General features: G+C 46.5%; 1 protein-coding gene across 7 annotated transcripts in view; it reads right to left on the bottom strand.

Moving 5' to 3' along the window:
* The window catches only part of WDR59 (WD repeat domain 59), a 72,819-nt gene that overhangs the window by 38,194 nt on the left and 18,354 nt on the right, over positions 1-16,271 (bottom strand). For 5 of the 7 annotated variants that reach the window (XR_014774442.1, XM_084756649.1, XM_084756648.1 and 2 more), the window contains exons 4-10: positions 15,854-15,939; positions 14,056-14,136; positions 12,537-12,574; positions 10,623-10,711; positions 7,933-8,049; positions 6,021-6,098; positions 2,516-2,672 (exon numbers count right to left, since the gene is read on the bottom strand). Coding sequence is in view for 6 of the 7 variants with exons in the window: in XM_084756649.1 (XP_084612775.1) it covers positions 2,516-2,672; positions 6,021-6,098; positions 7,933-8,049; positions 10,623-10,711; positions 12,537-12,574; positions 14,056-14,136; positions 15,854-15,939 (646 nt within the window). In the remaining variant the exon portion in view is untranslated. The remainder of the gene's footprint in view (positions 1-2,515; positions 2,673-6,020; positions 6,099-7,932; positions 8,050-10,622; positions 10,712-12,536; positions 12,575-14,055; positions 14,137-15,853; positions 15,940-16,271) is intronic. The other 2 variants (XM_084756653.1, XM_084756652.1) reach the window with 1 other exon arrangement.

The following is a 16,271-nucleotide window of genomic DNA, read 5'->3' as shown; positions in this document are numbered from 1 at the left end:
ACTCATATGTATACACATCCAACAAATAGTTATTGAACATCCGATTCTACAGCAGGTACCCACTAAGGCCCCAGAACAGTAGCACGAATAGAATTGCCTATCTTTATGAAGCTCACATTCCAATGGTGGAAAAAGACAAGAAATATGGAATAAAATACTGGTGATAGCCAGGTGTGGTGGCGCATTCCTTTAATCCTAGCACCCAGGAGGCAGAAGCAGGCGGATCACTGTGAGTTCAAGGCCAGCCTGGTCTACAAAGTGAGTCCAGGACAGCCAAGGCTACACAGAGAAACCGTGTCTCAAAATAATAATAATAATAATAAATTAAATAAATAAATAAAGTAAAATACTGGTGATAAGTAGCATGAAAAAATAACACCAGAGACTAATGAGAGAGCTGTTTTTGGCTTTGACTCCCTGGAGAAGTCCCATGAGAGCAGAAACGTAAATGAAGTAAAATAATAATTGGCAAATTAGCAGATAGAGAGTGATGCTAAGACTCGAGTGTCACCTAAATATTCGCCTCCGCAAACATGCTCCCAAGAAACTGGTATGAACGTAATTTTTCTGTAAGAATAAATTGTTTTCTATGCATCATGGCATCTCACTATTCAAAACTTTATTTTGATAAAGGGCCTTTATAAAGTCAATAATCAACCTTTTAGTCCTCTGAATTATCTGAATCATATTTTTTTAGATATTGGATTTAGTCCAAGGAAGCTTAGGGTGCTTCATGAAACAGCTTATAAAAAATGAGGGTATCTACAGAGCATGTAGACTCTCCTCCGTGGCCATCTTCGGACAACAAAGAATTTAGAGTAAATTTCACCTAATTCCCTCATTTTGTGTGTGGGGAAACTGAGACAACAGACAACATGATAGCAAGGTAAGTGGGCTTGGGCCAAGGGCGAGTTCTCTTCTTTACAGGTCCCTTCTCTGTCACCTCCACCCAGCAGTTTTCTCCCGGTGTTTTAATAGCTCCTGAGGCACAGCTAACCAGAGGGCAACCTTCTGAATCGCTACTGAGTTCCACGATCAGTCTCAGGTTCCTGGTCATCAAAGCTTTGACCCTGTATCTATCCTCACTGCCACTGGCTTTGAGGAAAACGGATGGGTACCTAAGGGCCTCCACCTGCAGCTTCCATGCCATCCGCACTCATTCCTGAGGGCCTTGCTCTCCAACTGACTTCCTTTCTAGCCTCTTCTTCCTGCCGTCACAACTGCCCATCCCACTCCTTGTCCTGGAAGCAGCAAGCCCAGTTCCTGCTGCCTCACTTTTACTACCTAGGTATCTGGCTTCTAGCCTCAGTCTGCTTTAGAATTTTTCTCTTAATGATCAAACAGCTTCCTTTTTGTTCAATTAAATTTTTTAAAATTATGTTCTTTTATGTGTATTGGTGTGAGGTTGTCAGATCCCTTGAAATTGGAGTTACAGACAGTTGTAAGCTGTAAACTGCCATGTGGGTGCTGGGAATTGAGCCTGGGTCCTTTGGAAGAGCAGACAGTGCTCTTAACCACTGAGCCATCTCTCCAGCCCTTCAATTAACTTTTTTTTCTCCTTGCTCTGCATTGTGATCTTTCAGCAACATCTACCCTTTTAACCCTTTTGACCCCTCTGGCTCCTTCCACAGGTATCCTTTACCCTTAGCTACCACATGCTGATCCTTTCCCACAGTGAAAACCAAAGCCAAAGCCGAAGCCTAAGGCAGTCCAATGAGAGCTGACTTGAGGAGACATGGCAGTGCCACTGCACCAGAGCAACCGTAGGTCAGGAAGAAGGTCAAATTTAAAAATACATCCAGAAGAATTAAATTTATGGAAGGTTCAAAAACAAGGCAAATCTACACTAGCTTTAAGAATTCACAAACTGGGGCACACACAGTTCAGCAGCAAGTATAAGGTCCTAGATTTGATCTCCAGCACCAATCAATCAATAAACAGACAGAGAAGTAAGAGAGGAAGAGATTTGTTATTGGTTTGTTAGGGCTTCTTGGGGGTTTTATTTTTGTTTGGTTTGGTTTTTTTTTTTTTTTTTAACTATTTTAGAGGGGATTGTTGGGTGTTTTTTGGTTGTTGTTTGTTTTTGAGACAGGGTTTCTCTGTGTAGCCCTAGATGTCCTGAGACTGGCTCTGTAGATCAGGCTAGCCTGGAACAACTCTTGTCTCTGCTTCCTGAGTGCTGGGATTAAAGGTGTGCCTCACTCACGTGATGAAAACTGCTATTGTCATAGCTTGACTCTAGAAGCTTCTAGAGTCTTTGGCCCTTGAAATGATTCAACAACAACAACAAAACCAAAAAAACCCTCACTCTCTTACTGGAACAGATCTCTTCCATGCAGGAGACATTACAATGGACACTGGAGAAGAGATCTGGGGAGAGGGAAACACTGCACACTGCCTTTATCCATGTGTGACCAAACATAGCCCTCTGGTTCCGCTACCTCCTCACCAGATGACTGGTACAGCTGTCCACCAGAGCGCAGAAGAAAACCAGACAGCCACCTTCCTCACTCACCTTCCTTCTGTCTCCTCCACTGGAACTCCAGGACCACGTCGTCATGGCCCACAAAGGTGTGAACGGGAGTGTTCAAGTCAAACACGTTCCACAGGAGCAGGCTGTTTTCCCTCCGCAGCTGAGGGACCATCACAGTCACTAAGCCGTTGCTGAACGGCTACAGGCAAGAAGGAGAGAACCGTGATTATTCCATGGAGCATCAGCCAAAACCAAAGCTGAACTGTTCATTAAATAAATGACATGATGGGCGCCAAGCGTGGTGGCTCGGGCCTGCAATGCTGTTTTTGCTGTTGTTTTGTTTGTTTGTTTGAGACGAAATTTCTCTGGGTAAGGAATATCAAATGGCTGAGAAACACTTAAAGAAATGCTCAACCTCCTTAGTCATCAGAGAAATGCAAATCAAAACGACACTGAGATTCCATCTTACACCCATCAGAACAGCTAAGATCAATAACTCAACTGACACCGCATGCTGGCGAGGGTGTGGAGAAAGAGGAACACTCCTGCATTGCTGGTGGGAATGCAAACTAGTACAACTACTTTGGAAAGCTATCTGGTGCTTTCTCAGAAAAATGGGAATAGGGCTTCCTCAAGACCCAGCTATTCCACTCCTTGGAATATACCCAGAGGATGCACTACCACACAACAGGGATATATGTTCAACCATGTTCACAGCTGCCTTATTCATAATAGCCAGAACTTGGAAACAACCTACGTGTCTCTCAATAGAAGAATGGATAAAGAAACTGTGGTACATTTACACTATGGAATACTACTCAGCTATTAAAAACAAGGAATTTCCAAAATTTGTGGACAAATGGATTGAACTAGAAATTGTCATAATGAGTGAGTTCACACAGAAGCAAAAAGAGCTAAATGGTATATACTCACTTATATCGAGACACTAGCCCAAGGTGTACATCCCCATGAAAAACTGTACCTACCAGGATAGTGGGTAAGAGGGGAGGTCATCCTATTGAGACTTTAGGCATGAGAAGCCTGGGAGAAAGAGGAAATAGAAGGATCCAGCGGGTCCTGGAAAACTACAGGCGAGTCTAGGCCCTGGGGTCCTCCGCAAACTATGGCAACAGCCAAGGAAAAAATAGGCAGTAAACCTCGAACCCCTACCCAGACAAGCCGATGGACAGGACATTCTCCACTGGTGAGTGGAGAAGGAGATCTAACTTTCACACAAACTCTGGTGCTCCATATTTGAACATGTCCCTTGGATGGAGATGCCTGGTGGCACTCAGAAGAAAGATAATAGGTCACCAAGGAGAGACTTGATACCCTATGAGCATATACAGGGGGAGGAGGTCCCCCTCAGACACAGACATAGGGGAGGGGAGGGGAGTAGGGGGAAAGTGGGAGGAAGGGAGGAATGGGAGGATACAAGGGATGGGCTAACAACTGAGATGTAATATGAATAAATTAAAAAAAAATTTCTCTGGGTAGCCCTGGCTGTTCTGGAACTTACTCTGTAGACCAGGCTAGCCTTGAACTCAAAGATCCACCTCCCAAGTGCTGGGATTAAAGGTATGGCCACCACCACCTTGCTAAGAACCTATCTTTAAAAAAATAAAAATAAAACACACACACACACACACACACACACACACACCACACACAGACATGCCACACACACACACTCGGAAGGCTCAGACTCCTCATCTGGAGAAATTTTTCTCAGATACCATAAGCTGTCTACCACATATAGCCTTCTCTATGCTAATGGAATGGAACACACCAATTGAAAAATAAGGCTGGGCCAAATGCTTGGATAATTCTGAAGACTTTACAGCATGCAAATGGCTCTTTCTAGTCCACGTCCTACCTACTCTCCATGAGTTCCCACTCAGGAATGAGTATGCAAGGGTCACTGAGGAAAATCTGCACGTAGAAAGGCCAGGCAAGGCTGGAGAGATGGCTCAGTGGTTAAGAGCACTTGACTGCTCTTCCAGAGGTCCTGAGTTCAATTCCCATCAACCACATGGTGGCTCACAACCATCTGCAATGGGATCTGATCAACTCTTCTGGTATGGATGAAGACAGACAGAGCACTCATACATAAAATGCATGAATAAATAAATCTTTAAAAAAAAAAAAAAAAGGCCAACCAAATGCCATCCACCCAAAGCATTACGTTCTCACTGCCTCAAAGGAAACTTAGTAACCCTGGGACTGCTGTTTGACTTAGCAAAACCCAGTGTTCAGGGGAGCTGAGGGGCGCATTTGGTTTATAGCTAGACTCTGTTGTTTAAAACCATAATTAGGCAAGAGCTCACTTATTTATCCTCTCCTTTCCTCCCCCCATGTTCATGTTTATTTTTTAAGGCAAACATGAATCCAGAGATGTCAGCCCCTAAGAACAGTGTCTCATTTCTTGGCAAGTGATCCCAGATGCAAAACAACATAGCGCCCAGTTATCTTCTTTGCTCCACAGTGTCCCAGGGTGACAGCACGATGCATAAACATAGCGTTGGTCATCACTGTGCTTGCTTTCAAAGTGACATTAAAGGAGATGCACTTATCTCTGACTCACAGCTATCAATGTGGACATGGAAAAATGGTTGGAGGTGGATGAGAGGCTATTTGTAGCACTCTGTGATTTATAAAGCACATTCATATACATTACTTCAAGTGGAAGGCAGACTGTGATATTCCAAATGCCACAGAAGTGTCCACTTTAGCATGGTGATTATTGTCACAATAAAAAAAAAAGTGAGGGGCAGGGCTGGAGAGGACAGCAGCAATTAAGAATTCCTGCAGCAAGCCAGGTGTGGGTGGCACATGCCGTTAACCCCAGCACTTGGGAGGCAGAGGCAGGCGGATTGCTGTGAATTTGAGGCCAGCCTGGTCTACAAAGCAAGCTCAGGACAGTCAAGGCTACACAGAGAAACCCTGTCTCGAAAAACCAAAAAAAAAAAAAAAAAAAAAAAAAAGAATTCCTGCAGCTCTTCCAGAGAAGCCAAGTTCCATTGCCAGCAGCCATGTTGCCAGGGTCACAGCTGTAAGTAACTCCAGCACAAGGCTCCAACACTCTCTTCTGGCCTCTATGGGCACCTACACGCACATGGTACACACTCACACAGACATAGGCAGACATGCACACAAAAACACACATCCTTTAAAAAAAATATTTAAAGGACAGAATGAAAAGTACCCTTCAACTCTGCAAATGAAGAAATTACTGCTTAAAACAAAGCATCTACTCCAAGGCCACAAAAACATTAAATAGTAGAGTTGGGCCCTGAACCAGGTCCTCTGACTCTCAAGCCAGACTTCTTTCTACTAGAGCTCGCTAGCTTCCCTGGCCCCTCTTCTCCAGTACCTTGGTGAGCTGTCTTGGTGAGCAAGTATCTCCACAAGCCTGCTTCCCTAAAGGTAAGGACCTAAGGTCATTACTGCATTCGCCATACTCCAAACCAAGACAAAAGGAGAAACAGCCTTAACAAGCAAACGAGCCAACACACACTCCAGACAAGATGTGGGGCAGCTCACTTACTGTGTATCTGGCTTTCCAGACAGGCACCTGGCAAGGGAGAATGCTGAGGTATTTCCGAGGCTGGCGGTAATCCCAGAACTACAAGAAAGAAAGTTTGTGAAACAAATGCCATTTAAAAAACACACACAAAAACCTTCACCTATTGCAATAAGCATGGCCTTCAAGCTCATTTCTTTTTGTCCTCCAAAGAGATATTTCAATACTGTATTTTTAGTTGCACCCCTATAACTATGTCCTGTCAGGCACACAAAGAACCCTTCCTTTTACATCTATCAACATGACAGGACTTCTAGACGTCACCAGGACCACACGGGGCAAATCAACTGCCTATCCGATAACCAGTGTAGTTACAAGGTAAAAATGACAGGCTTTGATCCTGCATTATTTTTATATGTAAAAGTAATTTAACAACAGGCAACGTGCCCTGTCAACGTACTGCTTTCAGACAGACATTTAAAACATTGCCTTTTGATCTTACCCAGTCTTTACAACAAACATTGCAGGATGTTACTAATCTCTTTTTCAAATGCAGAATGGGATGAATTTCTGTTTCCTGAACTTGGGACAGAAATCCAAATGAAACAAACAAGTTACTTGTAGCACAATGCCAGGGGGTTTACAAACCTCAGGAAAAAAGCACTTTCAGTCTTTTACATAGAAGAGTGTGGACTGTATCAGAAAGATTACAGCTATGCAAGTCCAATAAAACATAGTAGTAGTAGCAGTAATAAAAAAATAATAATAATAGTGTTACAAAATTGCTAAACCAACTTCTGTGGCCTGAGGGGCTAGAGACTTGAACACAGAAGGATGTCGGAGCAGAGATGTCCCTGCCCTGCCCTGCTGTGATCAAGGGTGCACAGCTGATGCCACAGCTGAAGAAAACAAAGAAAGGAAAAACACTGTCTCTAAGACAAATATAAAATGACAGGGCTCCTGAACACAAACCTTGAGCAGGTCGTAAGTTAGAGAACACTGTAGGCTCAGTTTTCTTAACCAGCATATTTAATTACAATTTATTAACCGAGCGTACATCACTTATAACCTGACTAACCAAAGCAACAGGAAATGAGGATTAAGGAACACAATAACAAAATCGTTAGGATATCAGTTCTGAGGAACGGTTCTCTTGGTGTAATCAGCAGGATTTCTTCTTCTGGAACCTGGAGTAACCAGAACCCAGAACCTCAGTAGGAGCCGGAGCCCCGAAGCCTTCCCTCAAGTGGTTTTCTCCAGGAGCGATGAACAGCCAAAACTATCTGAAGCCTCCAAAGGCCCCGCCTCCAGTTCCGGGCTCATTTATATGTCTCCTCCCAGAGTCTGTTCACGGGATCTTTCCAGCTGGCAACAATCAAGCTCCCGCACGAGGTGGTTGGTCGTCTAGTGGATTAACCTCACCTGTTCTCTCACAAGACCATCCCGATCCCACTCTTGGGATCATAAAAAACCCAAGGTTTACCTCTCCTTCAGAACACTAGCAAAAACTGTCCCGGCAGAGCTGACGTCTGAAGGCCTAACTGTTACAGATATGAGTCAGATGAGGAACTGCTGGCTTGCCCCCACAAACAGACAAAGCATAATCTTGGTGGCTTTAACAATCGTGTGGGATTCTCTTTGACTTTATCTCTGTGTACATATCTGGCTTCTTTACAGCAGGTTTTTAGGTAAGCTTTTCTTTCCTAAATGCTTTCTGTGTCTGAAATTCTGAACCAATTCAGAGGCTTATGAGCTGCCACAGCATCCCTTCCACTGGTCGGTAGAGCTAGGCTGACTTAGGCCCCCAGGGAGCACATGTACTCATGAAGCACGGGAACACAGCGGCAAACTGCATGTTTCCTTCCAAGACGCTATCACCTACCCCTGACGCCTCCCACACACAGCTCCTCCAATGGCCCTAGTGGGGACCACTCACCTTGACAGAGTTATCTTGACTGGAGGTGGCAAGAATATGCTCACTGTCTGGGTGCCAGTCCAGGCCGTGGATTTTGGAGAGGTGGGCTGCGAGATATTCCACTGCTGTGCTGGGTTTCTGCAACACAACTGACACTGAGTCTGTTGCTTTTCAAAGAACTCAATGGATGTCTACTGTAGAAGAGCCTGCTGGGTGCTGAGGGGACACTAGACACTGCCAGCAGTGTCATGGCCTCTACTCTTCATAAGCTCTCTGTGTTTAAACCAAACAAAGCCAACAACAGAAGACAGCCCAGATCTCTTTCCTGCCCTGTGGGTAAGCCTCTCGGTCTCACTTCCACCCACTCCGGCCTGGTGCACAACTTTAATGGCTATTTCTTTTTTTTTTTCTTTTCTTTTCTTTTCTTTTTTTTTTTAATGGCTGTTTCTTATCCTTTCAGAAGGGAGCATTTCTCTTCCCCTTCCTGACACAAGAAGAGAGACTGTGACAGTCAAAAGAATCCCACCTCAACCACGAGGGTAAAGGCATGTGTCTTCTAGTGACTGAGTACTAAGATCCCCAAAATACCCTGCATGCGTGTAAACACGCACGTGCACATGAACACACCCACCCTCCCACCCCTGACATGTAATTTAAAATGTTAAAAAAGAAACTTATTAAAAATTTCATTTTTAAAGGAAGTAATTTCAAATTCAATAGAAGCTTTAAATTCACATCGATGCTATGTGGAATTCTAGATTGCCAGAAGCAACATCCACAGCGAGTAAAAAGGAAGTGATTAAATTGAACAAATTATGCTGTAGCTATGAGAACGCACAATCTTACTCCCCGCAACCTGTGAGTGCTGGGGTTATAGACATTGGACCAAACCCGGTCCACAGGTTAAGAACATTTACTTACACTGAAGTGTGTGACAAATTCAATAAAAGCAACCACAAATTGAAAGAAGGAAGGAAGGAAAGAAGGAGAAAGAAAGAGAGAAGGGAAGGCGGCTATTGCAGATTGGACCAAAGATACAGAAAACAAAAACGGACGTTGCTATGCCATTCCTATTCTGTGAAATCACCTTCTCCCCCGGGGGCCCCAGGAGGCAGCAACTTCAGCCCGTGTCCTGCACAACGCACCCCCAACAGGCCCTGCAGCCTAAGCCAGCAGACAGGATGAGCCACCCCCAATGCCTGCTTCATTCCCTCTTCTCTCGCAAATGTATACAGTGATCTTTGTACAGCTAGAACTTTCCTGTCGGCAGCTGGGTTAGGAGAGCCATGAAGAAGCCCTCCCTGCCAAGGCTGAGGATCTCCAGCCACAGATTTCACAAAGCATGCTACACTAATTACACCCATGTTGTACGGAGCTGACTTCTCTACCTACCCAGTGAACTAGCAGGCAGCAGGGTGCAAGGGAAAGCCTCACCCACCTCACTTTCTCACTAATGCCAAGACAATTGCCTCCCAACTGATGGTCCATTATACACAGGACTTGGCAACTTCTGCATGCATACTGGTACATGGGCTGCTGCCGTAAAAATATACTGAAGCACCAGGCATGGTAGCACATGCCTTTAATCCCAGCACTTGGGAGCAGAGGCAAGTGTATCTCTGGGAGTTCGAGGCCAGCCTGGTCTACAAAGCGAGTCCAGGACGGCCAAGGCTACACAGAGAGACCCTGTCTTGGGAGAAAAAAAAAAAAAGAATATACTGAAGCTATTTTGAGGCTGACAAAATATTCAAAGGAGGAGGTGAGCAACAGGGCAGGGATAAGAGGCATGTTGGACATTCTGTAGACGCAGCAGGATCTAAAGGCTTAGAAGCTTGACCTCAGTGATACACTCACTGTTATCATCTTTGTTTTGAAAACAAGGATTCTGCGGCCAGGTGTGGTGGTGACACACCTGTAATCCCGGTACTCAGGAGGCAGGTGACTTCAAGGTTCTCTTTCTTTATCTTTATTTTTTGTGTATGGGTGTCTTGCCTACATGGAAGTGCACCGCATGAGAGCCTAGTGCCCAAGAAGGCCAGTGGAGAGTGTCAGGTCCCTTGGAACTGGAGTTACAGACGGCTGGGAGCTGCCATGTGGATCCTGGGAATGAAGGAATGAACCTGGGTCCCCTATAAAGAGTAGCCAGTGGTGTTCTTAACTCCCGAGGCATCTCTCCAACGGAAGATTCTCTCAAGAGGGAAGGGGTAGGAAGGAGGACACCTTGCCTGGGCAAGGCAACACATGTGTTTAATCTCAGGACTCTGTGGGCAGAGGCAGGTGGCTGGGAGTTCTAGGCCAGCCTGGTCTATACCAGGCTGTAAGTTCCAAGCCTGGCAGAGATACACAGGGAGACCAGGTCTCAAAACACACACACACACACACACACACACACACACACACACACACACACAAATGGACAAAGGCAGGAAAGCCGTTACAGTGACTTCCCTGATGTCCTAACAGGGAGCAACAAAATGGGGCTCTATCTCAGGTCATGTCACATCCACTAACTTGCTGACAAGGCCTGACTTTCTACCCTCCTTCTACAGCAACTCAGATGAGAAGCAAACGTCATCTGGTCACAGCGACAACGTGCCATGCCCCATGGGATTCTTCACTCTATTCCAGGACTCAACAATATCCTCTGCACATCCTCTGTGGGGAACTGAACACCCACTACAGGGAAAGATCACAAGGGACAGGTCACTCACCCGCTTATCCCATATCCGTACGTCACCGTCATGGCTAGTGGCAAGGTAGTTAGCGTTTTTTTTATTCCATTTGACCTGGGAGGCACCAGCTACAAAGGGAAAAATAAAAAAACTAAAAACCATGGGAAGAGTGCCGCTGGCCGCCCTCAACCCTTCCCGAGGCGGAGGGACGCACGTCCAGGGAGCTGTGGTCTGGGAAGCACCTCTAGCTTTATGCCCGCACTGGCTCCCCCCGGGCAGGTAAAGAGAAGCTGCAAGTAAGTGAGTTAACACACAGGAACAAGATCACAGTCGCCTCTGGGGGAAAGAGTCTCTGAGGGAAAATCCACAGGTGGCTGTGCACACTCAGCGGGAACGCAGAGCCTCTCACAGGAGCAGGAGTGGAGTAGTCTGTTGGTAGAGGAGTTGTCACAAAAATGTGACTCCTGGGTGACAACAGGAAATCCTCATCTCTCACTCTGACCCATTCCTAACTCTATTTTGTCATTGTTATTTTGCATAATAGTTTTGGGGAAACATGGACTCAAGCTTCGGAATCAGGTCCAGTTTGGGCAATTCTGTCCTCAAAGGTTCTCTAAAACACCCCCATTCAGTCCTTTTTTATTTTAATATTTATTTATTGGGCTGGAGAGATGGTTCATAGGTTAAAAGCACTGGCTGCTCTTCCAGAGGTCCTGAGTTCAATTCCCAGCAACCACATAGTGGCTTATAACCATCTATAATGAGATCTGATGCCCTCTTCTGGCCTGCAGGTGTACATGCAGGCAGAACACTGTATATGTAATAAATAAATAAATAAACATTTATTTATTTATTCTGTGCATTGGTGTTTTGACTGCATGTATGTCTGTGTGAGGGTGTCACGTCCCCTGGAATTGGAATTACAAACAGTTGTAAGCTGCCATGTGGTTCCTGGGAATTGAACCCTGGTCCTTTGGAAGAGCAGCCAGTGCTCTTAACCGCGGAGCCATCTCTCCAGCCCCCATGTCCTTTTCTTGAGTCAAGATCTCACTATGGAGGGAAGATATGGCTCCGAGGTTCAGAGCTCTGTCTGCTCCTCCAGAGGTCCTGAGTTCAATTCCCAGCAACCACATGGTGGCTCACAACCATCTATAATGTGATCTGATGCCCTCTTCTGGCATGCAGACACACATGCAAGCAAAACACTGTATACATAATAATAGATAAATAAATCTTTAAAAAAAAAAATCTCACTCTGTAGCCTTGGCTGACCGGGAACTTGTTGTGCAGAAGGCTAGCTTGACCTCAGAGCTATGCCCGCCTGAGCGTCACCCCAGCTCCACACGACCCTGGTGACTCTCATCTCTCATCAGCACAGCTAGCTTTGGTCACTGGCACTGTGCACATAAAATCAAGATGACACAAATTGGCCTGGAGCTCACCAACTCCGCTGGGCTTGCTGGCCAGGGAGCTGCCTGTCTCTGTCTGCTTACCTAGATGTGGGATTATAAGCACACACCACTACACCAGGCTTATTTTATATGAGTTCTGGGGATCAAACTGAGGTGTTTATGCTTAGAAGACAAACACTTTGCCAATTGAGCCACCTAGTCCTCAGAAATTGTGTGTGTGTGCACGCGCGCGCGTGTGTGTGTGTGTGTTTGTTTGTGTGTACATGCGTGAATATTTTAAGAAGTAATACCCAGATTTTGCTTCAAAATAATCACAAAGGGGGTGAGGTTAAGACATGATTGGATCCGTGATGACAATCATTTCGAAGGTAATAGTAAGAACAAGATAGCTGATAAGCCAGGATCAGGGTTAGGGTTAGGCCAGCCTGAAGCAAGCATCTTGCTCCCTGGGACTTAGAATTCCATCCAGCCTTGATGGAGCACAGACTGTGAATAGAAAGGAACCGAGGAAGACAAGCCAGGGATAGACACACTCACTCACCTACAGCCGACAGCGCAACAGTAGGCTTCCTTGTGTCTCTGAAACAGAAATCAGAGGTCAAACACCTGTCTCCTTGCACCAATAGTCAGCGAGCTTCACCCTCGGCTCATGCTTCTGTACTCTCTTTCATTTGTTTTGTTTGGCTGGCTGGTTGGTTTGGTTTAGTTTTGGTTTTTCAAGACAGGGTTTCTCTGCATAGCCCTGGCTGTCCTGGAACTCACTCTGTCAGGCTGGCCACAAACTCAGAGATCCACAACTCGGATCCACCCGCCTCTGCTTCCCAAGTGTTGGGTAAAAGGTGTGCACCAAGCTGGAGGGACGGCTCAGCAGTTAAGAGCACTGACTGGTCCTCCAAAGGACTGGGGTTCAATTCCTAGCACCTCACAACTGTCTGTAACTCCAAGATCTGACACCTCACACAAATGTACATGCAGGCAAAACACCAATGCACATAAAATAAAAGTAAATAAATTATTTTTTAAAAAAGGTGTGCACCAGCATACCCGGCTAATTCCCTATCTTTAAATGGTAAAAATACTTGCTGTATGCAAATCAGGGGCACTCCCTAACCCTGCTCCTCAGCTCCCTGAGGACTTTTTATTTCCTGAAGAGTTCTCTTCTGAGTCCCATGCTTCTCCTCAGGTGTTGTCCTTAGGCCCACAGGCTCTAAAGGCTGGTCTGCAGGTATGGTGGCCATATTTGGCCAGGCCTAATACACACACCTTACTGCCTCAGACTGCTTTTGCAGGTAGGACTAGTGTGTCCCCCTCCATCTCTGTCTTATCTACTCTCCTAGATGATAGGGTAAAATAACCAGTTACTGCCATGAGGGAAGCAGTGACCTGGCAGCAAGGGCGCCTCCAGCACGGCAGTGTCTACAGACGGCGCCCTCAGAATGGCCAGCTCTTACCATCAGCTAGAGAAACGCTGTTCCCAGACAAGCCAGACCTCAGGCTGGGTGCTCCTTCAACTTTACTTTCTGAGGTGCCACCACGTGAGGAAGCCACCTAGTACCCCCTTCCCACACCCCCCCGCCACAGCAGGGAAACAGAAGCCTCATAAAGAGCCACTAAGAGCTAAGCAGCTGTCTTAGCAACTCATTACCTGCGACTTCAGCAGTTCAGCTCAACTAGCCAAGGCCAGCATGTGCACTGCTCTGCCAGAGGGATTTGCCTGGCCTCGGAGGACTGCTTTGCAGAACCCTGACAAGCCTGTGGAGCAAGTGAATTCCGGCTTCTGGGGCCAGCCATCAGCTCCGACTGCAGTGCTCTGCTTCTCAGGCCCTCGGTGGGAGTATTGCCCAGGAAGATTAAACTCTAGAGTGGCACCAGAGAGGACGCGCCTGCTCCTCACAGCCTTCTAAATCTGCCTGTCTTCTTCATCCCTGACAGCTCTTCTCTTACCTCACAATATACCTGCTTTCACATCCTGCTCTAGGGATCCGAGTCCACAGGAATCAAACTGTGACACCTAATCTCTACCTGGCCACCAAGTGGCCATGCCGCTTCGCTGCTCTTACTTGATGTCCCAGATGTAGATGTAGGTGTCCACAGAGCTGGTGACCAGGAGATCCGGCTCGAACACTGCCCAGTCCAAGTCGCTGGCAGAGACAAAACAGAACAACAGAAAGACAAAGCTTTAACATCTGGTTCAGAAGCACCAACGAATCCAGCTTCTAGCGGCTTCATAATGTCATGGTGTGCATGTGCACACGGCTCAGGGGAAGGCACTACAGACAGTTACTTCTTTGTAGATGAGCAAGAGTTTGAGTTAACTCTTGTCCTCCCTAGAATTGCCTCCCTAGAATATCCCTGCCTGCTCCTGAAAAGAAACGGGGCACATCTTCCGCACACCCCCCCCTTCCCCAGACAAGGTTTCTCTGTGTAGCCTTGGCTATGCTGCACCAGGCTGGCCCCAAACTCAAGAGATCCACCTGCCTCTGCCTCCTGAGTGCTGGGATTGCAGGCGTGTGCCACCATGCCTGGCTAAAATGTGGCATTTCAACTTAAGACATGCACAGACGGAGATGCCCAAGAGCCATAGCAAAGTTCTGTAGAGCCTGGCCTTTTTCTGAGTCCAGAGTTGGAAAAGCGTTATCTTTTCCTTTTTCTTTGTATCTCTTTGTTTTGTTTTGTTTGAGACAGTGTTTCTCTGTGTAGCCTTGGCTGTCCTGGACTCACTTTGTAGACCAGGCTGGCCTCGAACTTACAGCGATCCGCCTGCCTCTGTCTTTGTATCTCTTTCTAAGCACACTTGCTCCAACACCTATTCTCTGTGTTCCCCTCCCCACTGCATGTGGCTGGAATCCGTGCAGCTCTTTCTCTTTCTCTTCTCCATCTTCTTCCTCCAGGCAGCTGTGAGATCCACAGCTTACCCAACCATGGAGTTTTTCTTTTTTTCTTTTCTTTTCTTTTCTCACATCAATTTGCCTGCCTCTGCCTCCTGAGTGCTAGGATTAAAGGCATGCGCGCCACCACACCCAGCTGAGTTTTTCTTTTGAATTCTAATAAATTAAATTGTCCGTAAGCTTTAAAAACAACAAACAACATAAGCCCCTCTCCCAACAAACAAAATCTACAGGACCCTGGCTCTCTTCCTCTCCCTCCTCTCTCTCCCTCTCTGCCCTCTCTGAATAAACAGACAAAACAAAGAGGAAACATAGAGAGCCATCTTGGAATTATCAACCACAGGAGCCTTGAGTAAATCCTCTTAGGCAGTGACAAATTTGTTACTGCCTGCTTGTTGCCCTCAGTCCTAGGAAAGGCAGTGTTCCACAGACATTCTGCACACGGAAGTAGCTAACATTTCCTATCACTTCTGGGTCATCTTCCCCAGTCCTACACTCCCTGCTACTACTCACCAGAAAAAGGCAATAGTGGCCCAGAGGAAAAGAGGATCACGGAACACCTGGGAAGCCCCGTGTGGGAAGCAGCTGTGTGATGCAGGCGCTGCCTGCGGCAATCCACAGCTGCTGCCTGGTGCATCCTTGTACTCCTAGACACTAAGGACCCTGAATGAGGAGATTCTGTTTTATAACACTTCTCCTTCCTGCAGCAGAAATAAGCCCTGACCCTGTACTTTGGTCTGGGCTATAGCTTCATGTTCTGGGATGCAGGTTGTATTCCCTACACGTTAACCAGCGGTGTTCTGGACTATTTGTCAACACTTCGCCTGGAAGACTGAGGCCCTGATGGCTACTCAGGGCAAATGTAATTCCACAGGTCAAGAGTGTAACGAGGGTGGCATCTTCATTTCACTCATCAAAGGATTGTGACAAAGTGAGACAGGCCCAGGAGCTACCCGGGGGCAATGCCTACCTGATAACTCGAGTGTGGCCTTGTAAGGTTGTGCCAACTTCCCCGCTGCCATCTTTCCACTTATAAAGGTCAACCCGTTGATTACTCTGAAAGGAAGCAAGGATGGAAAGACAGTGAGTGGTCCAGCACACACTGGCAGAGAAGTCTTACCAACTTGCTGGCACACAGCTCAGTCAGTAAAGTGGCTCCACACAGGCAGCAGGACCTGAATTTGACGTCCAGCACCCACATAAAAAGCGGGGTGCAGAATCTCTGCACTAGGGAAGTGGAGAGGGGCGAAGCCCCGGGGGGGCGGGGTCACTGGCCAAATTAGTGAGCTCCAGGTTAAGTAAGAGACGCTGTTTCAAAAACTAAGGAGGAGAATGACCGAGGAAGATGTCTCACACTGACCTCTGGCCTCCACACATGTACACACATA

Source organism: Acomys minous (assembly GCF_964271855.1).
Source record: "Acomys minous genome assembly, chromosome: 14".
In the NCBI taxonomy this organism is placed as follows: domain Eukaryota; kingdom Metazoa; phylum Chordata; class Mammalia; order Rodentia; family Muridae; genus Acomys; species Acomys minous.
The sequence above is the reverse complement of the archived record's forward strand: the minus strand, read 5'-3'. Positions and strand labels throughout refer to the sequence as shown.